Here is a 25891-nt window from a genome sequence, read left to right as displayed (position 1 = left end):
CATCAGCAGCCACACGTTCAACTGGCTGCTTTTATTGGCCGGTTTTGCTCTGCTGTGTATTCATCTGCTTTCATTGCATGTCAAAAATGAACCAGAGCTACAACAAGCCAGAAAAGGTCATCTGCTCAGGGGGAGAGAGCGAGAGAGAGAGAGAATCACATTACCTGCAGTTCACTCCTCTGCAAGATTTACCTCAGAGATCATTTATGAACAGCAATTTGCATGCAGGGAAGGTACTTTCACTGCAAACACCTTTCACACCATCTGCATGTTGAGTGCCTGTGGGACTCTGTAAAGGTTTGGTTCCTAATAAGGTTCAGTATCCTTACAGCCACTATACTGTAATTAGGGAAGAAAAGGACAGGAAGGCTATCGGCATGTGGTGTTACACAAAACAACAGAGCGGGAGAGGTAGAATACGACAGCTCGCTGAGGAGAAAGTGAACAGATTGTTCGAGGAGAAAAGCGTCTGCTGCTTTCTTCCTGAGTGTCAGTTTCAAAGAAGTTATTTCCAGAGAAGGTTTTCTATCATTTATCAGCTTTTTTGGAAGAAAATATAAGCCTTGCTACCAAGTCATAGCGTGAACACGGTTATGCAAGACAAAGGTAAGCTGCTAAAATGTAAAAGTGGAAATTGACAATGGTGTGACAGTGTCGGATGAGTGGCAATGGATAGCACTGTGCTATTCTGAGGATGCCCACTGCTTAGCGCCCCTATGGAGGACCTCCGACTGGCTACAATTCTGTCCATTGCTGCCAATTTAGGAGCTCAGTGGCTCGTGGCAGCGACTCTTACTACACAAAGGTGAAACTGAATTTGAGTTCAGTTTAAGTATTTTATCGATATACAGTCTCTTTATTCTTGCTTCTTATCGGGGACACCGCACCAGCTAATCATGTCTTCAGGAGATTGGTTGGAGGTGGTAAAACCTCGGGACCATCTGTCTATCTTTGATGTTGGCATCGTCCCCTGATGCGCCACTCCTGCCGATCCATTCCTCAAGGCCTGGTGGTAATTGGGTTACAGATGAGAAGAGGCCTCATCAAGCCTGGGTTTGCCTCGTCCCTCACTGGGCCCACAAGCCTGTTCTTGATGTTTGAGACACTGGAGACAAACTGTCATCGGCAGGTTGAGTCATCTCCGGGGAGAGGAGAGATTTGGGCTTTTGAGGTCGACAGCATAACTCCTTACTTTCAATATTTACACTCGAGTCCACTTCATTTGTAGTAGTTGGCAATACACAATCAAAATTTGCCCTTGCATCAATGTGTCCTTCTATTGAAACGCTGACGCATGACACTTGATAGGCCTGATGCCACCACAAAACACTGAGGAGGTTATTTGAGATGACAAGATGCGTTCTCCAGTAATCGTAAAATGCAAGTGGTAGGCAGGACCGGCCTCTCCAATCTGCACTCAGCCCCATCCATTACAACACATGCAGATGGTTCTGTAGCCTGTCATTAGTGATGTGTTGTGTGCATGTGTACGTGTGTGTGCATGTGTAGCAAATAGAGGCACTTCAGAACCCAATGATGCATCACATCATAATCAGCTTAGCCAAGTTTGAATATACAGGAATTATTTTTTCTTCTTCATGTCATAATTCTAACTGAAACACCATGTGTTTTTCTCTCGCTCGCTCGCTCGCTCGCCCTCTCCCTCTCCCTCTGCCTCTCCCTCTCCCTCTCCCTCTGCCTCTCCCTCTCTCTCTCTCTCTGTCTCATGTGCACCTATGCTTACACACAATCAGTGAGTAAGAGTGGCCCTTGACCTTTCAGATGCATGGATTTCCTGTCATGGCTCCTGGTATAAGGAGGATTTTTATAGCTCAGCTGTGTATCATTAGGCTCCGTCCCCTCGGCCCTCCTTTCTACCGGGGTAGGACTGTCAGTCACGCGCGGATTTAACGGAAGAACTGACTTCCTTATTACCTGTGTTGGTACTCCCACATGAGTGTGGGAATGCTGACAGGCTTTTAGAGGCAAGGCATGTTACTGTGACAACAGAAGGACTAAGTAAAAAGGCTGTGAAAGAGAGAGGAAGAGTGGTGGAGCACAAGGAGGGAGGAAGGGCCCTCACAGATCTTAGGAAACTCGCACAAGCTGTGGCTGCAGTCAGACAGCGAGCGGCACATTCATATACACAGTTCTGTGTGTAATACGGAGCAGCATCAGGATATTTAAGTCTGGTGTCCGCTGTGAAAACCACTCTGTTCTCACTGGGTGACGGATGTCCAATGCCAACAATAAAGCCTTGTCACTTCGTCCTCGGTGCAGGTAATGACATTCTGGCGTCTGGGCTCACATGTGGAGAGAAAACCTCATCTCCCAATGCCACTGGGCAGCAGGCAGCTGCACACATCTGTAATGTGCTTTACTGCCCTTAGTCCCAGCGGGGATGACTGTACTCGTCTTTATAGGAAACCGCAGAGAACATGTCAGCCGTGATGGCCTTCGTCACTCTGTCATCTACCTCACACGCCACTCGTCCAATTGCCATCCTGTAATTGTCTTTTAATGAAACTGAAAGAGGCCTGAGGTGGACTGGGAAAGCTACACATGCATCAAAGGCAATGTGTAGCTTGCAATGCAAAAATGTCAAAAAATGTATGTCCACAAAGCTAGAATTTGCAACATAACCAACACCCCCCCTTGGAGTATTGAATAGGGTTCCTAGAAACTGGCCGTGCTTTGTGATCCAATATCCTCTCAACATATTTCAAAGTGAAGTGTGCTTCATTCTTGGCTGTATGCTATCTGTGCATGACAGCTGGCTGTCACTTTGAAAGGTTTGTGAAGGCAATCTGCAAAACCACACCTGCGTAGCGACAGAAATGTTATTATTGTTATTTCCTCCAACTCCAACTGCTAAAAGGACGTCTTGGAATAGGGGTTCGGAAACCTGTGTATAAAATATCATACAGAAAGAATAACTAAAAGAATACCTGTGAATCAAAAAAAGAAAAAGACAATGGGGGAAAAAATATTGAATTGCCGGTCTCACAGCAGGTAAGTCTGCAAATTGACCTCTAAAAACTTTAACAATGATGGCAGCCCACTGTTGACTGTGTATTATTCAGAAACAACTAAAAGTCCAAGAGTTTAATTGCAAAAAGGGCCATGACCTGTTTTATACAAAGACTTAGCATCTGCCAAATGCCAAAAATCCCTTCCTTGTAATGCAAGCGCATTTATAATTAATGTATACTGACGTGCAAAGAGTTCATGATAAAAACTAAAACCTTTTTTTTTCCATTGAGGCTGAATGTTTCACTTTAGCTCAAGAAGATCCTACTTTACCTCACAACATAATTCGGCAAGAAGAGAAGATTAAGCTCATCATAGTGTTACCCCACAACTGATCTGATGCTAAAACAGGACAGTTCAGTACGACAGCTCTCTGTGGAAATGTCCACTCATAACCAGCGTTACAGTTATGGGATGACTAGTAAAATGACTTTCTCTGACTGTGGAACTCTGATGTTTGCACCACACAGATGGTGAACAAAGGCACTGAAACGTGGGTCTCACAAGTAAAACACAAGACTGGTGGAAGCCGACAGAGGAGTTTAGTGTGGGCGCGGAAGCTCTGCAGGTGCACTGAGTGAATAACATATTTCTCATAGTTGTAGGAAACGTGTACTGAAGAAAAAGCATCCATAATATTCAGTGTTGTAAAAAAGCATGACCCAATGAAATATGAACGTACCTCCGTCCCAGTCGATGCATTGTGCTGACAAAAAAATTTGGATTCGGGGACAGCCCGAGCAGTATTCACACCCACAGCCCTCGTGGTGGAAACAAATCACACATTTATGAATGTGCATTTGCTCCTTGCGGCCAGCTGCGCTCTGAGGCGTGGGAATAACCATGTTAGCTTCCTCTCGTGTTACCACCCCACTGCAGCATCGTCGTCGCGGCCTCACTCTCACTGCTGCCTGAGCCCAATTGATCCAGATTATTAAGAGCTTAAAAAGTCCCGCTGTCATTTCCATCAGTGAAGACCAATTTCACTTTAAAGCAAATGCAGCGGTGTCAAATTTAATGCTCTGTGTATTGGACTGTCTAACGAAATTAGGCTCATATTGCCTAACACGTGTAAGAAGGAAGGTGGGATTAAAAAAAGGTCTCTCGCTCTGGGAGACGATATAAGATACTTGGTTGAGAGGACTCTCTGATGTGACACCTGAAGAAACAGCATTTAGGCAAAAAGGCGAGAAGGCTAACACTTTAATTGCTAAGAGAGCTTCAGACCAAAATGTAAGAGCGAGTTCAGCCTTCATCAAGTCAAACTCAAAAAGAGTCAAAGTTCGACATCACTCAGTTTGATGAAATAATCACGGCTATGTTATGGATTAGGTCTCTACTGTACAAGTAATTTGAGTGGAAACGGGAGTACGCACACAGCAAGGTCTCCCACGAGGACAGAGCTATTATTTTCAAGCGGAGGAGGAAGAAAGAGGACAATCCAACTCACTCACATAATGTTAAATAATCCAGCCTCCATAATGTCACAAATTCAGTTTGAAATCTCCTCTGTCACTTTTGACAAATGGGCTGCTTTGCGACTGCGGCTGTGACCAAACCAGACAAACACACAAGGACATCTCAGTCATTTGTCCAATTAATTTCTAAAGGTTGGGGAGTTGTAGTGACAGTGTACAACTTAACTTAGGAGCCCCAAGAGGCAAAGCTACAGAGTCAGGGTGCTCTGAACTGCACTGAGGTTGGGGATGTGGTTCGGGGGTGCAGGCCAAATTGTCTGGTCTGTCCTCCGAGGACTGTTTAGTCAGACTAGCTGGCCATGGTGATTAACATGCAGGGCCTGGGTGATTCATCCCCGCGTCAGCCTTCGACCCAGAGACAATTACATGGAGTCACACCACTCGGCCAACAGACACTTCATTATTACCTGTGTGGTTCGACGGTGCACAGATGACACTCTGTCCCTCTCTGGCTGTCTCCCGCTCATCTGAGTCAGACCTTCTATTTTAGGATCAACTCATTCCTATCTATCAGGTGTGTCTATTAACAATTCAAGCGGGAGCGTGGCAGATGGTGCTGCGATTACAGTACATTTGTACGCTTGTTGGTCAGCGTATTTCATTTACAGGATTACAAGCTGCACGCTGCTCTATTGTGCTCTTTGTCTTTGTCAGAGGTGATCAAAAGCCATTCAATAATCATGTGTCAATTTTTTTATTTTTCCTTCTGAAAAGAATAGGCTCTTTTCATTAGCGTGGAGGGAGAGAGAGCTGTCTGATAAGGCACCATAAAGATTAAAATATAACATACATTGTCATCGGGTAAGCGTCGTGCCGCAGCGTGTCGTGCCGCAGCCTTACTTCATCGGCTGTATTTAGCATATTGAGAACATTCTCATCGCCTCCTGGTCTGCCAAATCGAGGATAAAATGTAACATCAACAAAAAGAAACTGTCAGCGGTGACAAAATGCTCCTTTTCTTTGATTAGGAGTGTAGTCAGAGTGAAAATGGGACATGGGGAGGAGCACTTCTACACAAGATCCCCGGAGGTTTGAACAAGTCGGAGTAAAAAATCGCTGCTGAAATTGAAGCATGAAGAAGATAGAGTTGTAAAAGAGGAAGCGTGGCATAGTTTCCAAAGGCAGGGTCAAAATCGGACCTGAAAATAACATAGCCCTGCAGTAAGACGCAGGCATATATCTAAAAAGTGTCACTTAGTTTTCATTAAAAGTGAGAACTACGGACTGAGATTCATTATCTCCGACCATATTTATTTTAATGCTCCTTTAAAGTTGTTACTTTGCAGGAACCATCTGCTCCGCTGTCCTTAATGCTCAATCAACTATTCAATTTCCATCAGCCAAATTTGAGTAAAAGCAGACTTACAGCTCGCTCTGAGCATGCCCTGCACGCACATATGATTTGGTTAGCCACTTTAATGACCTGTGTTCATCAGCCTTGAATGTTACTGCACCCTTGAAAACTAGATCAGTTCGCAAAGTTAATCCATCTCCGTGGCTTAATGACGCAACACCAGCCGTTAAAAAATAAATAAATAAAGAGGACAGATAAGCTGAATACAATTACAAAGTAAACCTCCTGTACATTTGGGTTCTGATATTACAAAAAGCATAAAGGGGTTGAATATGCATGAATGCCATTTGTCTTTAACATGAAATCAGAGCTCCATCTCACTGGTCAACACTTTTTATAATGTTTCTGGAAAACAAAAAGTTATTGATATTGCTAAACTAGTTCCTGGAAAGTATTTATGCTTCTTTGGTTTGAAACAGTTCATTTCAGCCAGATGATGATGTCATTTTAACTGACCGCCTTGTGGACCTTTGGGCTTAATACTACTTTTGAAGTAGGATTTTGAGTGACATGAAGGTATATAATAATTGTCACTGTGAATGTATCTTTAAAAAAAAGTGTGACAAAACCATATGGGACCGTAAGAGCTTGTTCTTTTTTCACGTCCTATTTTTTACTAATACAGTGTGTCAGCACTGCCACAGGGCTGCAGAGTCACTGCTGTCAGACTGTCAAGAGTGTCACCTCAAGGCAACATCTTTTTAACACACTTATGTCAGGGCCGGTTCCAATAAGCCATTAGTATTTACTGTGCATGATGACACGAGAGTTTATTGTTTATTAGCATCATCAACAACAGTTTAACTGTGCACCAGTTTCCTATCTGATGCTATTACACATCCACCCAAAGACGGTTAATGGAAACATTATCCGATGTGGAAATCCTCTCCATGTCAACTGCTGTAATTGTATTCATATCTCTAGTATTTCATATAATCTGCTCTGTTGGGGGGGCAGTGAGCTCTTTTAGTGTCCTGCAGAGATGCCAAGGTTGTTCAAGGCACAAAGTGAGGCGTTTAAGGTGGACCCCGAGTGTGATTCCAAGCAGCCTTTTCAGCATGCGATAAGTGGGAGACTCAGGGGGTTTGGACGGCATTTAAAAGCGGGTCACAGAGGTGCCAACCACAAAGCCCCTATTACCAGCACCCTATGCATGCATATGCAGCTTTACACTTCAGTCCCAGTACGAAGCGCAGTAGAAGTGGCTGCATTATTCAATTTCTTCCTTTAATAGCACACTGTCAGCAATGTGCAAACTGGGAGTGAGACCAGGAGCGGCACTGGCACAGGAAGGACTTTCCTCACTGGAGAAAAGCCTTTTATTTCAGTCACAGTGATTCTCTATGGATGAGGTCATAAGCACACAGTACGCAGGCTGCCAGGATAAGAATTATTATCCAATTATGATTTGTTTTTCAGTGAACATCCAGGATCTTCATTTGGCCAACACGTAAAACAATTGGTTATAAATGAGCTTTACACTGTTACTGTTGTTGTATCTTATTGACCCAACTGGGAAAGCAACCCACACTCCACTCTGGCACTTAGCATGCAGGCACACAGGTTTCAGTGTGACCCTGATACCAGCGGGTCAGATTAAGGCTCCCGTGATGCAAGCGGAGACGGTGTTCAAGCGGTCATACATGATAAAGTACTAGGTGAACTTGTCCCAGCCGCGGAAGCAATATCCAGTGCGGCAGGACGGTGCTATCTTAAGTGCAGACAGGAACACAGTAGTGGCCCGTAGACACCTCGGATGGAGGTTGGACTTAAAAGAGGAGAGCTATACCCTCCATCCCAGGGGCAATTTCAGAGAGCGAAGAAGGGAGAGTGGCTCGTGGGGCGCTAGCAGGAAGACAGACAGGCAGACAAGCTTCCTCCTGACCAGCAGAACTAGAGCAATGAAGTCCTCTCGGCCCTTCAAACCACTGCTGTGGTATAGCGAATGGATAATGTGGGAAGTTGCTGTTTGCAGTCATTTCATCTTCTCCTTTCAGTCGAGGGCAGTGGGATTGCTGTAATGCTTTGGATATTTCCAGTATGTCTACATTATCTGCACTGTAGGAGGAAAAGGAACTCCCTTTGTGTCCTGTCTTTAAATCATCGTGAACCCAACCAGCTGACAGTCACTGGTGCAGACAGCGAGGAGCTTCAGGCTGGCATTGACAGTAATTTCTTCCTCCCCATCAATCAGGCGAGGTTAGTTTCGAAATCTATCCAGTCTGAAGGAATGACACAGGTGTGATGATAACACAGTCATGTATCACAGCGCTGTAATGTTCATCTAAATGAATTCAAAGATCTGTCCAACTGCCGAAGAGAGAGTTTTTATTACGGCACTAAAAGACATCTTTTCTTTATATCCTTTGTTTTTTTTTTCCCCTTCTCAACATTTGGAAGCACACATACTGTAGAAAAAAATAAGTCATAATATATATATATATATATATATATATATATATATATATATATATATATATATATATATATATATATATACATATATATATGCAGGATATGAATAAATGAATGGGGGGATATGATGTCCCAGAGGACCAGATATTTTCCGAAGATGGAATGCTTAAAATGAGCTTCAATTATTAATTAGCAAAGAGCAGAAGAAAGACTGGAAACATAAAATGGTAGGGGGAGAAAAAAAAAATTGAAAAGTAGTAAAAAGATTAGCAGCTCTGTGGGGTGGTATTGACAACGGCCGTGAAACTAAATGTGAATATTAGAATAATAACATGCTCATAATGACAATGTTATAACATGCTAATGTTTCAAGTGTTTTCACATGTTGGCGTCATGCTAGCATCTTCTCATTTGGTACTAAAAGCTTATTGCAAAGTCAGCAAGCTATACAGAGGAAGCGGCTGTGACTCTGGAGGAGGTTGGTGGTTCGATCCCCAGCTCCTCATGTCCAATATTAAAATGTCCTCACAAGACAGTGAACCCTAAGTTGCTGTTCAGACCACAATCTCACATGGTGTCTTGCTACTATCAGTGTATTAAGATCTTTGGAAAAAAGTGCTTTCTAAATATAATAATTTACCTTTAAGAAACGACACGGTACAGCTGAAAGAAGCACACTACTGTATTAGCCACCATTTTTATAAAAGGGAGAAAGGAGTGCTGTTAGCATGGCTAAAAATATTTCCTGTACTGATTTATCTTACAAAGAAAGATTTTAGAGTACCACACTCTACCAGTCGAGAAAATGTAGTGTATTTAGCAAGAACATAACACAGTTGTTACTGTCCACCAATATGTACTCCCTGCTAATAGAGTGCTAAAGCTTACACACACCCAAAGGCCACTGGCACCGAGTAGTGCCTTTGAACTTCCTAGCATGGCTCATTACTGGTATTTACCCATTAATGGCTCCTAAAACTCATCTGGATAAAGCTTTTGTGTGAGCGCACCACTATGGCTTTAGTACCCGCCTTCAGGTATGAGTTGACTGCCAAGAATTATCCAATCAAATATTTAATGGAAAAAGGAAGAAGGGGTTCAACAGGAATCCTTAACTCTGATGGGAAGGACGGGACTTTGGTCCCTCGGCGTAAATTAACTACGTGTGTCCAAAACCAGACAGCCATCACAGCCCCCAAGTCACAGACGGGAAAGAGGTGAACACACACACACACACACACACACACACACACACACACACACACACACACACACACACAAATGAGCGATGTTAGCTATTAATAGTTTGTGAGCTTTACCCCATCAGAGCAGTAAAGTGGACTCTTTCCTTAAGCTTAATTGCATTTCCCAGCACAGTAGCGCTTCTCATCAATGGTTTGAGTTTCTATTTTGTGTGTCTCTTGGTGCCAATCCAATTCATCTACTAAGCTATATTCTGTCTGCTAAGCACGGCAAACATAGCAAGCAAAAACACCACAACCAGAACGGGCAGTGTGCATTAAAGCGGCATTAAGCTTGTGTATGAGTTCCCCTGTGTGTGTGTGTGTGTGTGTGTGTGTGTGTGTGTGTGTGTGTGTGTGTGTGTGTGTGCATTTACAGTATGTGTGCAACCTGTGTTAAACCAAAAGTTCTCGAGGCAATAAGACGTCCTGCAGTTATTGGATTGTTTTGCTTCACTTCCTCTTTTCGTGGGAGGAGAGAGACAGAGCAAGATAGGACTGCAGCACCTACACTGTATGGACAGAGACAACCTCATCCCCTCCCAGGCACTCAGCCTCTCTAATGGCTAAATACATCACATTCACCTTTATCTAACTGCCTACACAGTTAACTTAACAGTTTTGCAGCACATATGGCCATATAAGTGACGGTATTTTAACCCATACCCTCCATTCGTTTCACAACGATGCTGCCCACACTTTTGTAATATTTGTATTGCTTTACTAAGCCTCCACGAGCCTTTTGCTCCTTTCAATACGGTGCTGATGTCTTCCAGCTGACAGGGGCTTGGGCCTTTGGGATGAAGCTGCCAGTGTTTTCCCAGGCGGCTGAGCATATTGGTGGCCATCTGCCCCTCTGCGAGCAGAGCTGCGCCAGCCTGCCCACCCACAGAGTCCAGAGGCCATGGACGCTCTGCCCTCAAAGACCCAGGACCTCTCTATCGTCTGGCCTCTTTGACATCTTCAGCTAGTGAGCGGAGCAGAGGTAAAATATGTCACATATTTCATCTCAAATGAACTTTCTTAGTATACAACGAATTCCTTTGCTTAATCGGCTACTTCCTCGGCTTTTATCTTCAAAAGCTTTGAATCAAAAAACACTTTTTGAAAACAGGACGGGGCGGAAAAATCCTGTCACTCTCAGAATCATCTGTCTGTTGTCACTGTGTATGACTAAAACATGAAATGATGTGTATTTCCTCAGGCAGCATCGTGACAAGCAAAATCAAGCCTCTTAAATGCGCTGCCTCCAGGCATGTGTAGCGTTACATAATGAAGCTCTGCCATGAAATCTATGAAGATACCCAGTTTCACATCGGGCTACAGTATGTTCTCTCTGCAGCGTGACAGCTTCTTAGAATGCATGGAGGAGAAGGACAAAATGGAATAAACAATGAATGCAACTAGAACAGACACACACAAACCTACATGCAGCGCACAAATATGTTTAACAGCAATGTGACATCACTCATGAGACCCAGGATTCAGAGAGAGAAGACATTTCTTCTCATAACGGTTATACTTCCTGTTTGATTATTGATCATCATCGCTACCTAACAGGCGGAGGAATCTAAGTAGACATGTGAATTGTTGATGTCACTGCACTTTCGCTACGTTCTTTGTTCAGAGCGCACAATCCCAGCGTCGTTATTAGAAGTAGCGCAACATATTTATCAAGTTTCTGAGGTCAAAGAAGGGCCTGACAGGTTGTTGTTTTTTTCTGTGCGAGCTGCATCCTTGAGGTTTTTATTGCCAAGAGGGAGGTTTGCAGGAAATTCTTCAAGTTGTCACTAAGCCCTAAAGCGAGCCACTGTCAACAATTATTTCACTTCCTGTCTCGCCCATCCCTCTACTAATCTGTTTATAAATGGACAATCATTAGGCGCAGGATGAAACAACGGATTTGGGACAGTGGGACAGGATCTGTCGACTGCGGCCTCCTTATAGAACACTTTTTTTTTTGCCGTAATCAAGACAGCAGGCTCGGGGGAGCAGTGGATCCCGTGGTTTAAGTCTGATCAAAAGAAGCTTCTTTTTTTTCAAAGTGGGCTGTCAAGAGTACTGGCAGAGAAATAACGAGCTATTCGTCGGCTGAGGAGGAGTAACCACCCCCTCATTGGCCGTTCCCAATCCCGGCCCTCGAGAACCAACCACTTCCTCTCAGCCGAACTTCCACGTAATTACTGCTCACCCTCTGCTTTTAAACCGCAGCTATTGAAATGTAGGCACCTCAGGGATGAGGTAATTACCCTTGACACTGAAAGGACCCCTCACTGCCCAAACCCCTCACTGATGGGACTGACAGCTTATTAAAATATTGGAGGGCTGAAGTGATGGTACAGCGGTAGGAAGAAGGTCCTGAGAGACAGGTGGAGTTGAGCTCGTTTCAAGATGGTTGAAAGCGAGGCCTCCTGGCACTTGAGTGTCCGGCAGATACTCACTGACACGGACCAGTGGGCTGTCAGGAGCCTATCTACGGGTCATTTCTTGCAGCGAATGTTTGTCTATTAATATCAGCCAGATACTGCAGCACACACACAGTCAGCCTTACCTTTCTGTAGACGATCATATTGGGGGAGTCCTCCTCTGAGTCCGCGGTGCCCACTGCTCCCTGGTCTTTGGACCCCTCCGCCATTTTCACTCAGTCCTGTCAAAGAAACAGATGAACCACATCAACACAGCACCCAGCTGAGACTGGACTAAGGAAGAGCCCAAAATGACAACTCGATAAACATCAGTCAGCATTTCCATTTCCCCTGAACACCAAAATTCCTTCAGCGTTTTTATCGTCATGACATTCAGCTGTCAAAATGTATGCTGCTGTCTCTGACAGGAGACGCCTGTCAGTGTGGACAGATAAGAGAGCCAAGGTAGGCTGATGTAAGCGGAATATTAACTAAGCTGCCAAGTCAAACCTTGAACGTATAATACAGAAGTGATTCCCAACCGTGTGTACCTGTGGGGCACTTCTGCAGTTACCATGAAAGATGGTGGAGCAGCTCCTGAACGCATGAGCATGAGAAGAGAGGTCGAAACAGTTTGCATGAGATGAATGGTTAAGTAAATAACTAAAAGTAATAGACACAAAGTTGAAATAGTGATACAAGTAAGGCACACATGTTTTAAACAGTTAAAAGTAGTGCATGAATATTGAAATAGCTAAAACACTTTGGGATGAATACAACGCTGGATGTAATGCTAAACTTAAGCGAATAAATGAGATTGGTAAATAAAGGAAATGGATAAATGGTTGAAACGCCACATGATAGTATAGTCCAAAGACAGACTTGACCACATTGACAGCTTATTGTATGACAAAAAGATCGCAACACACTTTTATGTAATCAATAGTGTTAAATAATAAGAAGCAGTTCAACTGAACACAGATTGGGCCCCACTGCAGTACAGTGTCAGCTCAGGGAGTCAGGATGCAGTAATTATGTATACAGCACAGATGTTTGCCTACAACACAAAGTAAATGTGGCCTTGAGGAGATGAGTCATCTTTCTCTAAAACAACACTGATGTTCATAATGAATGAACACTCGCTGAAGTGACGCTGATAGTTTAACTGTGGTCAACGCGAGCCACTACGTTAGCTGATGTGTGGACGCTGTGCGTTATGATCACCTCAGATCTGCCGGCCTGAGAGGAGCCTGAGAGGAGCGACGGGGGACAGTGACTCGCTCCACGCGACAAGTTACAGATTGATTGACGGACGCATGGATGTTGTGATATTGCTGGTTGCGATGGCTTAGTGTAGTTTATGCAAGCATACGCCATATTTAGTTTCTACAGGAAGAAAAGAGGATAGGATTTTGATACAGAAAAACAAAGAAATATATGTTTTGCATATATAGTCCAATATGACGGGGATGTTTTAAGAGGCATATTTCACTTATTTTCGACTGTAAGAAGACCCCATCACTTTCTCTCAGCTGTGTCCCCTCTCCCTCCTTCACTCTCAGGAGAATTAGTTCTGCTTATCTGAGGATTTCCATAACCCACGCTGGTGACTGCTTCAACAAGCCCCCTTAGCCCCGGCTACTCTTTGCCATCGAAGGCTCCTGTGTGTATTAAACAGGTTAAACCATTTATTAGTCCTTTAATCATGCTGAGGAAAGACGGGTGAGGGGGTGGATTACACCGTTCGACACATTCATACATTTGGAGTACTTAAAACAAAGTGCGGGAGGATAAAGCTGCCCGGGAAAAAAATAATCACATGGCTCACTGGACCTCACTCTTCACTGCAACAGCTATTTGTGTTTGAAAAATAACTAGAATGAGCTTTTGAGTGGAGAAAGCACCGAGGACACAGATAGTACTTCATGACAGACACATGAGCAGGCACAGTATGAAACCTTCATACATTAACTGAATTAGTAACACTGCGTCTTTCTAAGGGCCGGCCACCAGCAAAGGGATTGGGAGTAGTTGAATTATGTAATTGTAGCCGTGCGATGTGACAAGTCTGAACAACTACACATAATGGTGGAGAGAGGGGGACACTGAAATTGCTAAAATTCCCCGGACCACCAGCTTGACGTGTACTGTAAGGTGGCTTTGCCACCATAGTTGAACACTTTAATATATTAAACCACAGAGCACGGTGATGCGCATGAGTGAATAAGTAATCATCCGCTCTCGCCTTAGTGTTTGTTATTGCCACCAGAAGTGCGGAGTGCAGCAGCACTCCCCATTGGTTAACACGTCCGTGCTCTTTTTAGAGTCTGAGCACATTAGACAGCTAATCTTTGTGTCCGCCTCAAGGGCCGTATAGAATAGCAGGCTGTATGGATCGCGTAGCACCTGCTTAAAGGAAACAATATAGCGAGCCAAGAGGTCCCTGGTGGACAGGAAGCGGAAATTCGAGAAACCAACTTCCTCCCAATTGAGTTGCTCAAGCATGCAAATTTAAACTCCACAGAGTGGTCCATTCCAAGATGTTCATTGAAAGCTTGTGTTATAGTGAAATGGACGAAATACTGAGAGTTGCTAGCCAGACAGCCAGAGAGCACCAACATGCCCTTTGGTACAGTGCATGTGTTTGCCTCTGCACATGCACAACCTCAAATCCAAGCAAACACCAATTTATGAGGAGACAAACATAAAAGGGCACTGCACACATATTCAAAGCGAAGAACCTCCACCCTGCAACGGCTTCAATAACAAGCCAATATACTCCTAGTCAACTGAATAAACTGCCAAAGAGTTCACACATGAAAGCAAATTGTGCTCCAGTTACGCTAAGAACCATATTGTGGGTCCCAAAAATGTTCAATCTCAGCAGCCGAACAGCCTAGGGCAATGCAACGTCCCTCTGTGACACTTGACAGCTGCCATTACTGAAGCATTCATTACCTTAGAAACAAAATAATGCCTCGTCCACTCTGCTCCCCCGGATGGCTCCCCCTTAGCAACAAGCAGCAGGCAGGTTCATGGTATAATTGGCAAAGGGGGAGAGATGGGGATGAAGAAGACAGGGGGATGAAAGCAGTGAAGCAGCGAGAGAGAGAGAGAGAGAGAGAGAGAGAGAGAGAGAGAGAGAGAGAGAGAGAGAGAGAGAGAGAGAAGCTGGCTGGTCACTGCAGTATTCCTCTATTCCTCTTCCTCTTCTTCTTTTTCTTCTTCTTCTTTCTTTACAAGTCCTGCCTTGCCCCGGCAGTTCAGGAGCTCCTCACATGTGTGCATCTCGATCATCCCCTCTCCCTCTGTCTGCATATGCTTGAGCTGGAGCGAGAGCGCAGGAGTGTGTGTTTAAGAGAGAGGGAGAGAGAGATAGAGAGAGAGAGAGAGGGGTGGGGGGAGAGATGCTGTGCAATAGAGAGCAGATCAAGTTGGAAAAGGGGAGGGTTGAAGGAATTAGAGAGAATATAAAGAGGAAAATAGAGGGAGGCACAGCAAGAGAGAGAGAGAGAGAGTTTGTGTGTGTGTGTGTGTGTGTGTGTGTGTGTGTGTGTACACTGGATACACAGCATAGAGGAAAGGAGGACAGAGGGATGCACACTGCAGCAGCGCCCACTGATGCTGAAAATGAGAAACATTTCATTAGGAGGATATTGAAATGCTAATATAAAAACAAGTTACTGTTTCTGAGCACAGACACCGATGCGGGCTATAAATATACATTACAGAGTCTTTGAGCAAGCAACCTCAGACATAACGCTTTTCAATTTTCCATTCAAAGCATATCCATCTCTTCACATTACTATAAATTCCATTTTTTGTGCTTGAGGATGGGAAGCATACCCGCTATTTCCGTCTCCAGCTTGTCCCCTCTGCATGCCCGTGTTCTCCTCCTTCCATCCCTTTATGGAAAACTCTGGAATCAGTCGAGCTTAAATGGCAAACTCAAACGAATGAACCTTTTTCTCCTACAATAAATGAGATCCCGAAAGCCCCCGAGGAGGATACTCAAGAAATACATGGCATGGCCAATTTGTGAAAGCATGCATGCAGCGTGAACACACACATACAGATGTTTGTGTTGACAGAACCAGTTCACCAGTTATCAGATAACTCTCTCGCTCGCTTTCCTCCACCGTGTGTTTCTCTCTCTTTCGTATCCGAGCAAAAGGTCCCAGCTCTAAAAAGCCTCCCTCTTTATTGCGTTTGAAGATATTTGAAGAGCTTCAAATATTCCTCACGCACGGAAAAGAAAAGCCCAATTTCCTTCAGGCCAAAGCAGATGAAGAAAACTCAAAACTGCTGTTCTCAGTAAACGTGGTAACCAAGGGAAACGGAGTGGCGTGCCTATTAGAACGTGAAACCATTCGTCGGCCCACGGTCCAACAAGCCACACACATGCCTTTATACTCTTCAGCAGGTACGGTATATTAGCTCCCACCATCCCCCACACTGTAAGAGCTATCACAACTACACAGAGGCCATACCTCATGTACCTTTTAGCAATATGACATAACCACCCATCCCCCGATTACAACAAGCCACACACATGACCCTCACGGCACTGACCTGCATATCTTACCGCCCTGTGAGCTGCTCCGGCATTAAGGAATACCATCATTAACAATGTGACAGACAGACAGTCAGACAGGGCCTTCTGTAATCTGTTATAAGGGAGAGGAGGTGGGGGGGGGGGGGGGTAGCCCTGCTATAATCTGCATTAATGCTAAATTATTGAGCAGCCTGTTCACAGCCACACCACTGCTGGGGAGAAGCACTTCTCACACACATGACAGATGGAGATATTCATTATTAAGGGAATATATTAAAAGGATGAGTTTACAACTTTTCAAGTCTGTCTAACGACGAGGATCACATGCTCTTGTGTTTGTAATGACTTTTGGTCAGAGACACGTTTCCAATGAGATGATCATCAAAGTAAATATGAGTCTAAATGATCAAAATCCAGTTGCTATCTGTCAAAGTTGTATTATTCCCTCTTATTAGCCACGCTAGAAGCCTGACTCCAGGGACAGAAATGGGTCAGTCAGCTGAAATACCTCATTTGCAACAGATCCTCCCGGCCCGTAGAGGATACTTCATAATTCACCATGTATCGAGCTGAAATGGAAAACTTTAGTTCGTGCCCAAGTACCTCAGCACAACTTTGTGCTTAGTGCAAACAAGCAGAAATTGTCATCACGGGCTAAACCTGCAGTCTATGAGCTAAATAGCGTGGAGTAAATACTAAACATGATCGTGTTAGCGCTGTCACGGTGAGCACGCTCGCATGCCGAGGTAACCTCGGAGCTCAAAGTAGCAGAGCTGCCAGCTCGTCTGCAGACGCGTTACTCTTCCCCCACTGCAGCTCATCAAGGAATCAGTGGGAGAAGAAGAGGAGGGGACTGAAAACCTGACGCGTGGAACTCACATTCCAGCTTAAACCTTGACAAATGCACAGAACTAGGAATAGATGCGAGCCCCTTCTTCTCCTCCATCGGAGTCAACCAGAAATGGATCCCTTTATGGACGTTCTAGCTACCAACACCTCTAATAAATGTAGCCTGCATATGGTCGTGTGTTTATTATTTTAAAGGCGGACCTACATAAAAAAATATGCAAGCCAAATGGGCTCCATATCTAAAAATAGCTTTTCAGCAGTATAGCTACAACTCTGCAAGTCATCACACTCCCGCCATTTCTTGGAACCATTATTGTTTATGTCTTCAGCTTGGGAGTCTCAGAGGTCATCCTCATCCATCAATCAGTGTGATCGAGGCTCAGGGAGACTACCTTGTGTGATCATAAACATGCCTAAGTGGAAAAACAGCAGCTCTGTGTTAATCACTATACAGCAAAGCAGTCACCTCCCGCCAGCCACTGATGGATATCCATTTACTCTCCAAGTCAACGCAGATGGCCCGAGCTGGGAAATGACTTCCTGTTTTTGTCTTTGGTGTTTTTAAAAAAAAATAAAATAATCGGTCTTGAAAGGAATATTCATTGTATATGTCTGCCATGCCAAAAAAGACCACTCTTAAGTGTATTTCAACAAAATATCTTTAATAGATATAAACATTTTTACACATCACAGCTCAATGGAAAGGATCACATGCTGTCACACATGTTCATAATGAAGGTGGCAGGGGCGATCTGCTGTGCTAGGGGCCTGGGACTCATTCGTCTCGAGTCCGGCTCATGGTCTGTCCTGTTTTAGGTCTCCCGTGTTTATCTCTCATATAGCGCCTTTCTTTCTCCACTATATCCTAGCCAATAAAGCAGAAAAACATAAAAATTAATCTTAAAAAATAAGAATGAAGGTGCAAATTTCGATGAAAATCAAACTCTTCTTATATACAGTTGCACAGTAACCGAGTACAAAAGGAACAGTTATGAGGCTTAAATAAGGACTTTCTGTGGTCATCTACAGACCAAATTCAGGTCTGGTTTACAAGCAGATTTACACACTACTGAGAACTCTGCAGCTATTCAGGATTTACACATTATCTTACTGTGTAATCATGTTATATTAGTACCGATTTAATCTTGAGAATAAGGATCAGATTGAGGCATTGAAGCATGCTATGGATGCAGGACATGTTGTCAGCACTAGGTGGCGATGTCAATCAATCCACCGCATAAACTGGAAGGACATAAGAATTAGTATTTTGGCTAAAAATAGCAGTTTTTTCAGTTTAAAACTCAGTTTGGAGTTAAAGTATGTAAATATATATATATATATATATATATATATATATATATATATATATATATATATATATATATATATATATATATATAGCCATTATAAGTACATGCAGGTCTCTGACTGCACACAACTTTTAATTTTCATCTTTGTCATAAATACTCTTTACATATCATATCAAGGGCAGAGGTGAGAAAATAAATGTTAACATATTATTTACAATAATCTGAATAGGTGACACTGAACTGAACATTTTGTTCTGTGATTTTAAAATACATATTATTTTCATCAGCTTGTGACCAGTAGTCCTTTTTTAAGTTTTACTTGCTTTTAACCCTCCAGAAGTTAGACATTTGATACACTTCATATCACAGTAATAGGCATGACAGACTTGACCCGACAGTGTTTACAGGTATGTGCTATGCAGAGGGTCGGTCTGTTTCTCATACCTATGCTGCTTCCGAGAAAGCACATCTCCCATCGTCTCATTTAGCTTCTTTTTTTTGGCTAGTAATACAAAATAATCAGTGAAAATTGATAATTTACACACTGTCACCTAATTCTTAGAAAGAGTAAAGCTCTATTAGAGCCTATTTTCACCAGCTCTTGCATTAGTGAAACACATTTGAAATTGTGTTGGGGCTTTTTAATTGGAAAATCTGTTGGAGTTAGGTTAGCTGGGGAGATACATAGACACAGGGACTTTAAATCCCTGTCGGTAAGTTTCGACATCTCGCTGTCTCTGACATGCAAGGGCACCAATAATCCATTAGAGCGGACACAAAACATCATAATTGTCAAATTCTAAGGAGGGGAGTGCATGCTGATCGAAACGGGCGCACAGTTGCACCACTTCTCTTTTAACGCTATTCCCCTGTTCTTTCCCCAAAGTCTTTCATGGTGATCCTACTGCAGATCCAAAAGGCTGAAGATGGATGGTGGAAGTCCATGTTGGCACTGGTTTGTAAAAGCCCGAGAGTAAACGTTCATTTTGAGAGTTTGTATAAGTAATTCTGTGATGTGTGTGTGTGTTTGTGTGCAGCAATGAACAACCAAGTTTCAGATCAGCTTGAGTAGTGGTCAAATGTCCTAATGCGGCTATGTGCATCAGTTCATGTCGATGGTGTTAAAGACCCACTCTGTGAACTTCTTGAGCTTGGCTGAGGCGCTGTAGGACTCCTCCAGGAGACGCTGGTTGTCCTCTCGCAGGTTCTGGATCTGAGCCTGCAGGGACACCTTGGCATCCTTCTCCTGGTGGTAACAAAGATGTGTGTGAGCAGTGTGATCTCAGGTTTGACTCGGTTCAACAACTGACTCACAGGTTCTCCTGTGCTTGAGTATAAAATTGTCAAGAAGATTATTCCAGTAATTGAAAGCTTCCCAGTTCTAGACTGGCTTTTTACAAAAACAATGTCTGCAGAAAAACATTATAAGAAATGAAAAAAAAAAAGCTATGAAAATGCAATGTCTTTCATTTTGTTTTTCACAAGAGATGCCTTTAGCTAAACAGCTGCTTCATATCTACTTATTGTGAGTAGAAGCGAGGTTTTTGACAATAAAACAGTTAAATCTGATATATCACATCTAGTCGGTAAAAGGCTTAATGAAAGATGACTCACTTTCTTCAAATCCTCCTGTAGCACTTTCACCATCGACTCTAGCTGGTTGACCTTCCCCATCAGGCAGGCCGGAGTCTCTCTGTGAAAAAGGACAACCAGGACATTAGCGGGAACGAACACTGAAACATCAGGGTGAAACAGTGCTTAGAGCTGCGCCGCAATCAAAAGTTGCCCTTTTTGAGTCCTGTGGAGGTTTACTTTGTAGACTATAGTTGCTGATTTTACAGTTTAAAATGCAGTGAACCAGAAGGACTAATGTGTAATATTAGCTGCTGTTTCACCGGAGTGAAACCTACAGGGACTTCCATGGAACAATGCTGGAAACCAGTGGATTAAAGCATACATTGGTCCCGGGCCTTGAAGCCGAGGCCTCTTACCCAGGCGATAGCTGTCTCAGCGGGGCTGCCTGAGGCTCAGCCTGCTGGGGACTGGTGGCTGCTTCACTCTCAGCTATGGAGCTCTCCTCTTGGGCTGCAAGGAAGACCAGCCTCTGCTCTGAATGAAAAACAGTTCGAAGAGGTATGATTAAACTTGGAGAAAGAACAAATACAGACCAACAGTGCCCTCTTTTGGTGAGGATAAATATTGCAGTTGGCCACACCTACCACTGAAAAAGTATTATCAGTCATTAACCTTCACTTCTAGTGATTTCAAGGAGGAAATGAAAACATGTGTGCCTACCCTCGAAGGCCTTGGCGGCGTCTACCAGGTGGGCCCAGTCCAGCGGGCCATCTGCCCCAGTGTCAGGCAGTGGCATGAGGACAGCGTCCTGCAGCTGCTGCCTCTTCCTCTCCAGCTCCAAGCTCTCTGGGGCCGACAGGTCTCCTGGGAAAAAGAAACAGCAACGTAAAACATAGTGGACAGAAAAATTGAGAAATTGTGCAGCCAACAGCTGGCGGTGATATTGCAAGTCTTTGGAGGTGTCTATTTTAGGTCTTTTTGAGATTAAGTTTACAAACCTCATTTACTATGAATTCAAAAGCATATTATTCTACTTCATTACATACTTTTCAAACTAAAAACGACGGGTCACGGGAAAATATGCGTCACATAGCCACCTCCTCTATGATCAGCTACAGACTGAACATTCACCCAGGGATTTGTGTGACGCTCGCCGGCTGGGTCCATGGCGAGCGGTGGGTGAGCGGGGCATGGTGGAGCAGCTGAACAGAAGGTCAGTAGGCGTGTCGCGCTGTCCACTAGAGGACGGCTCCCTTTGCCCGCTGTAAATACTCTCATCTGACAAGGTTCTGTGGAGGGAGCGGCGGGTAGGCGGCGGACCTGGAAACAACGGCTTCAGAAAAGAGCGGAAACGGGAGAGGTGAAACAATGAAATGCAAATGCTCATTATTAATTGGTCAGCAATCGCTGTACTACAATGCTAGCATCAGACTGGAAAACTTGCCCACAGCCTCTCTCAATACCTTTTCTTCACTTGTAGTAGGTGGAGGGCTGTCAAGTGTGATGAGCTTCTTCAAGTCTTCTTCCAGGCTGGACTTGGCAGTGTGCCGCTGGGGCGACTGCGAGCCCCGGAGATTGGCCCGGAGCTGTGGCTGACCACCCAGCAGACCATCACTCTGGTGCCGTCTGCAGACAGAAGCAAGATTCAACTCAGAGGTATATCTTTAAAAATCCAAATAGCACACATTGAAAAGCAGATCAGTAAGCAAAAGGTGGCAAGAACATAAGAAAACATGCCTGTGATTAAAAGGTCAGCAGTTCAAATTCTGAGATTGGATGGGAATCTGTGAATGAGCTGCTCAACTATTTTCTGTGATGTTAAAATGTCCTGGAAAAGACACCTAACCACTTAGTTGCTTCACTCTGAATATGTTATGTTTGATGAGCAGCTGTACAGTGAGAAAAATCAACCACACATGAGCCAATCGCTCGGGTCAAACAATGAGACATATGCTGCATGAATGATGAAGAGCAATTATGTTTAGTCACCATTCCCTCAGAATCAAATGATTTGCTTCAAATAAAAACCCAGCTACACCACATGGTGGCACTGTTGGACAAACTAAAAAGGTGTTATGCGAGACAAACTCTTTTCCCCAGTCTTCCAAACAACACACGACAGCTGGGCGCATTTCTACTGAATGATCATTTTCTCAACATGCAGCATTACAGGGGACACAGTTCCGATCTTACTTGCGAGTGCTGCCAAAGTCGACAGAGTTGACCGTCCCACCGGGTTTCCTCCATCCAATCAGGTACTTTGAGGTCGCTCCTTGGCGAGGGTAGAAACTCTTGCTGCCTGGGGATGTCGGCGAGGTGGCAGCAGCCGCCTCGTCTTGCCCCTGGTCCATGGGGCTCCCCGAGTGGCCAGAACTGAGTGTGCTGGAGGAAAAAGGAGGAGGAGACAAACTATTAGAATGTTTATGTTTGTTTTTAACTTAATTTTATTTTGCCTTGCTTCAATTAGCATTGATAAAGCACCAATATTTTTAATTTGGCTAAAAATGAATTCCCCCCAGATAGACACTCTCCTTCTAGTTTAAACTGTCATAATATTTTAGTTGAACATAATCCAGCACTGCATATTATGCCATCTCTGCAGATATAATCAACTAATAACTTTGGATTTAAAAAAAATCAAATTAAAAATAGCACACGGTGTCCTTGTGCTTCATTTCCAGCAACTTCAAATAACATTTTTGGTGCCTGTGTGCTGGCGCGCCTGTGCGTGCACATACTATAAAACAACGCTGCCAATGTACAGGTCTGGTGGAGCTGAGTTATTTCTGGCTGAGTGAAGAGGAGACGGAGGAAAGCTTTAGTTGATTCAAAAGGAAGTGGAATTTAGAAGAGGGGGAACAGTGCTGAGCTCACAGTCTGCCTTTCTAGCAACTTCAAGCACTTCCTTTCCATCACAGATACCAGGAGAGAGATATATTTAAATGCAAACACACACACACACCAAACCGCAGAGCTTTGGATTTTTGCATCTGGGAGGGTACAGGATATATATGGACCACAATGATTCATTCGGTTTAATAAATCATCAACGCAGGTCCACAAATTCCTCAGCTGCCTACAGCTGACTCAGACAGAACAGCAACACACACCTGGAGTGGGAGGCGACTTCACTCTGGCTGTAAGAGCCACTATCAGGTACTAGTGGAAAGGCTGATGGACTCGTCGCTGGGATCTCACTGCCCCCGATGGCGACGAGGACGAGAGAGTCTGGGATTGGAGGAGAAGAGTCCGTGGCCCTCTGGCTGCCTGCTGTGTCATCCTGCCTTTGGATTTTGTCTTTGGCCCTGAAGGCACCAGTGGAGGAAGCTGTGCTGCTTTGTGTGGCAGTGAAGGAGGTGGCATCGATGCCGCTGTCAGTGGAGGTGCCCTGAAGATAGCCGTTGAGCTCGAGATCGCTTCGCACTCCTGAACGTGAGCCGACTTCATACCACTTCTCGTCGCTGTGGGCGGAGCTGGAAGCGTTGCTCGAGAGTGTGTTGCTGCTAGACTGGCTGGATGAATATGGAGCGTCCGGCTGTTCAGGAATGAGAAATTGAATCAGTATTTTCACGGTTCTCACAGCACTTATTTCATATATTCACTTTTAAGATATTCCAGTGTCTCCACACTCCAGTGTCATTATTTAATGATTGAACACATGCACCTTGAATTTAAAAGCACATCACCATTACCTGTGATTAAACAGCAGCTTTTTTGTTACCACAGTGCCTCCTCGATCAACTCGTAACTTGCCGTTACATCAGAGCAAGACATTTGTTTACAGTATTGTGCTTATTGATTATAGCTCACCTTAGTGATTTTGTTCGGAGACAGGTGACCGCCCTGCTCTGATGACTGAAGTCTAGGAATCACCCCTTTGGAAACCACGGTGTCTGTGAAAGGAAAACACTTATGGGTAATAAGTCCTCTAGACAAGTGGTAGCACAGTAAAAGTAATATATTTAATTATATAGATAATACAGAGACCACAGTTTAGAGTTCTTCCTACCTGCACTGGTTTTGTCCCTCTCTCCAGTTCGGGACCATCCAACACCGGAGCTAGAGCACGCTTTGATTCCATTGACCCCCTCCCCTGCCAGCTGCCGCAAAGATGATACAGGAGACTGGCAGCTGTTGTTATTAAACCTGCAGGGGAGATAAGGAAGGTCACGTATGTTGTAGTGCAACAGCATGTGACCCATAATGGGGGGCAGAAGAACTTACCCATCAGGCATAGATTTCTGCCTCCACTGGTTGGAGCTCGTGGTGTCTGTGTAGGGGAGGCTGGAAGGAGAGTTTGTGTTGTGCGTGGTGCGGCCCATCACAATGGAGCAGGCGAGAGCGTAGTTGTCATTCCCTGGGGAGTATCTGTGACGGCGCATAAGTATGTTATTAAAGACCAACTGTGTACTGCAAGCAGACAGCTTTGTGCTCGGTGTGTTTCTTAACGGCATTATATTTGTTTTGTGACCTTTTGGGGTTGATGGGTCGTCCGTCACTGGACACACTTCGGGGAATAGCAGCAGAGTTGCTGAAGTCTGAAGGCGGGGCCTTGATGAGCGTTCCCCCTGTGCCAGCGGCGCGTGTTTGAGGGCTGGATGAGGTGCGTGGCCACTTGGTGTTGTTGTTGTTGGTGGTGGGGCGGAAAGGGAACTTTAACTCGTAGGGCATGCCCTCCTTGTGGTTCTTGTAATCTACCAGTGGCATGTGGTAGATTTCTGAGCAACCTCTGTTGGCACAGGAAGTGTTCACAGTCAGAATGGGACAGCCTCAAAAAGCCACACTGCATTAAGCAGACTTTCTCTCGCCACTATAGATCATATAGATCCACTCTACCTGCGTGGTGTGGAGTCCTCATGTGGAGGGATGATGACCACCTTGACAGTAACGGAGGTTCTGAGCAGGTCGATCATCTGCTCGTGAGACAGCGAGGCCACAGACACTTTGCAAATCTCCACCAATCGGCTGCCCTGCCTTAGCCCAGCCTGCCAAGCATAGCCATAGGGCTCCACCTCGGCAACAATGCCTTCAAAGTTGACATGAAAGCCCAGCTGGCCCAGGGCGTTACGGCGCAGTGTCATCTCTGTGGTCTGACTGCCCTTGGTCAACAGCTACAGAACAGATAGAGTGAGGGAGTGAAGGTGTAGAGGGACACATCAAAGAAAGAGTATAAGATGTGCTTTTTACAGATAAACTAATACACCTTCTTCAAACCAACCACATCTTTTAAGATGCATTTGACATCCTCTTTAATACCGTCCCAGCTGAAGCACACATTTCAGTCACATTCTATGAATACCGAGCACTTGAATTACAATTAGTATGTCCACTCCCATAGCCGACTACCATTAGACACCCTGTCCAGCTGAGGAATAAATACTAGTAAGTATACAGAATAGAGAATAGTAAAAATAGTAGCAAATCATAGAAATAGCAGAGATCCTGCTTTAGGGGCAAGGCATGTGCCAGTACTGGTAGCAGTACATCTGTACTTTGTTTACAGTCAACGGGAACTGCAGAGTCAGCAGAACGATCCAATTGCCTCGTGAAAAAAACACTGCCGTACCGACACCACATTGAAAACCCGCAGTAATGATATCAAATCACCTAATTACTATGTATTGTACTTTGCGTGACTTATAATAATAGAGTCGACACAACAGCTGTGGCATTTTGGTG

At 44.4% G+C, this 25891-nt stretch overlaps 2 protein-coding genes across 8 annotated transcripts in view; both read right to left on the bottom strand.

Annotated features, from left to right (window-relative positions):
- LOC137787549 (regulator of G-protein signaling 6-like) overlaps nt 1-15223 on the bottom strand; it is a 32779-nt gene extending 17556 nt beyond the window's left edge. For 3 of the 4 annotated variants that reach the window (XM_068580111.1, XM_068580112.1, XM_068580109.1), the window contains exons 1-2: nt 14882-15223; nt 12070-12165 (exon numbers count right to left, since the gene is read on the bottom strand). In XM_068580111.1, the coding sequence (XP_068436212.1) occupies nt 12070-12153 (84 nt within the window). In that variant the 5' untranslated portion in view covers nt 12154-12165; nt 14882-15223. Of the gene's footprint in view, nt 1-12069; nt 12166-12474; nt 12516-14881 lie in introns of those variants that run through there. The other variant, XM_068580110.1, reaches the window with a different exon arrangement.
- Nucleotides 15224-17968: 2745 nt separating this feature from the next.
- Nucleotides 17969-25891, bottom strand: part of LOC137787595 (signal-induced proliferation-associated 1-like protein 1) — a 32249-nt gene continuing 24326 nt past the window's right edge. For 2 of the 4 annotated variants that reach the window (XM_068580212.1, XM_068580213.1), the window contains exons 9-21: nt 25049-25323; nt 24684-24941; nt 24437-24580; nt 24222-24358; nt 24023-24105; nt 23323-23747; nt 22406-22594; nt 21676-21838; nt 21344-21545; nt 20933-21076; nt 20629-20746; nt 20252-20330; nt 18734-19883 (exon numbers count right to left, since the gene is read on the bottom strand). In XM_068580212.1, the coding sequence (XP_068436313.1) occupies nt 19740-19883; nt 20252-20330; nt 20629-20746; nt 20933-21076; nt 21344-21545; nt 21676-21838; nt 22406-22594; nt 23323-23747; nt 24023-24105; nt 24222-24358; nt 24437-24580; nt 24684-24941; nt 25049-25323 (2361 nt within the window). In that variant the 3' untranslated portion in view covers nt 18734-19739. Of the gene's footprint in view, nt 18193-18733; nt 19884-20251; nt 20331-20628; nt 20747-20932; nt 21077-21343; nt 21546-21675; nt 21839-22405; nt 22595-23322; nt 23748-24022; nt 24106-24221; nt 24359-24436; nt 24581-24683; nt 24942-25048; nt 25324-25891 lie in introns of those variants that run through there. The other 2 variants (XM_068580214.1, XR_011077662.1) reach the window with 2 other exon arrangements.

The sequence above is a fragment of the Clinocottus analis genome, unplaced genomic scaffold, assembly GCF_023055335.1.
Source record: "Clinocottus analis isolate CAN_PGR_092001 unplaced genomic scaffold, fCliAna1.0.p SCAF_17, whole genome shotgun sequence".
Lineage (NCBI taxonomy): Eukaryota > Metazoa > Chordata > Actinopteri > Perciformes > Cottidae > Clinocottus > Clinocottus analis.
The sequence above is the reverse complement of the archived record's forward strand: the minus strand, read 5'-3'. Positions and strand labels throughout refer to the sequence as shown.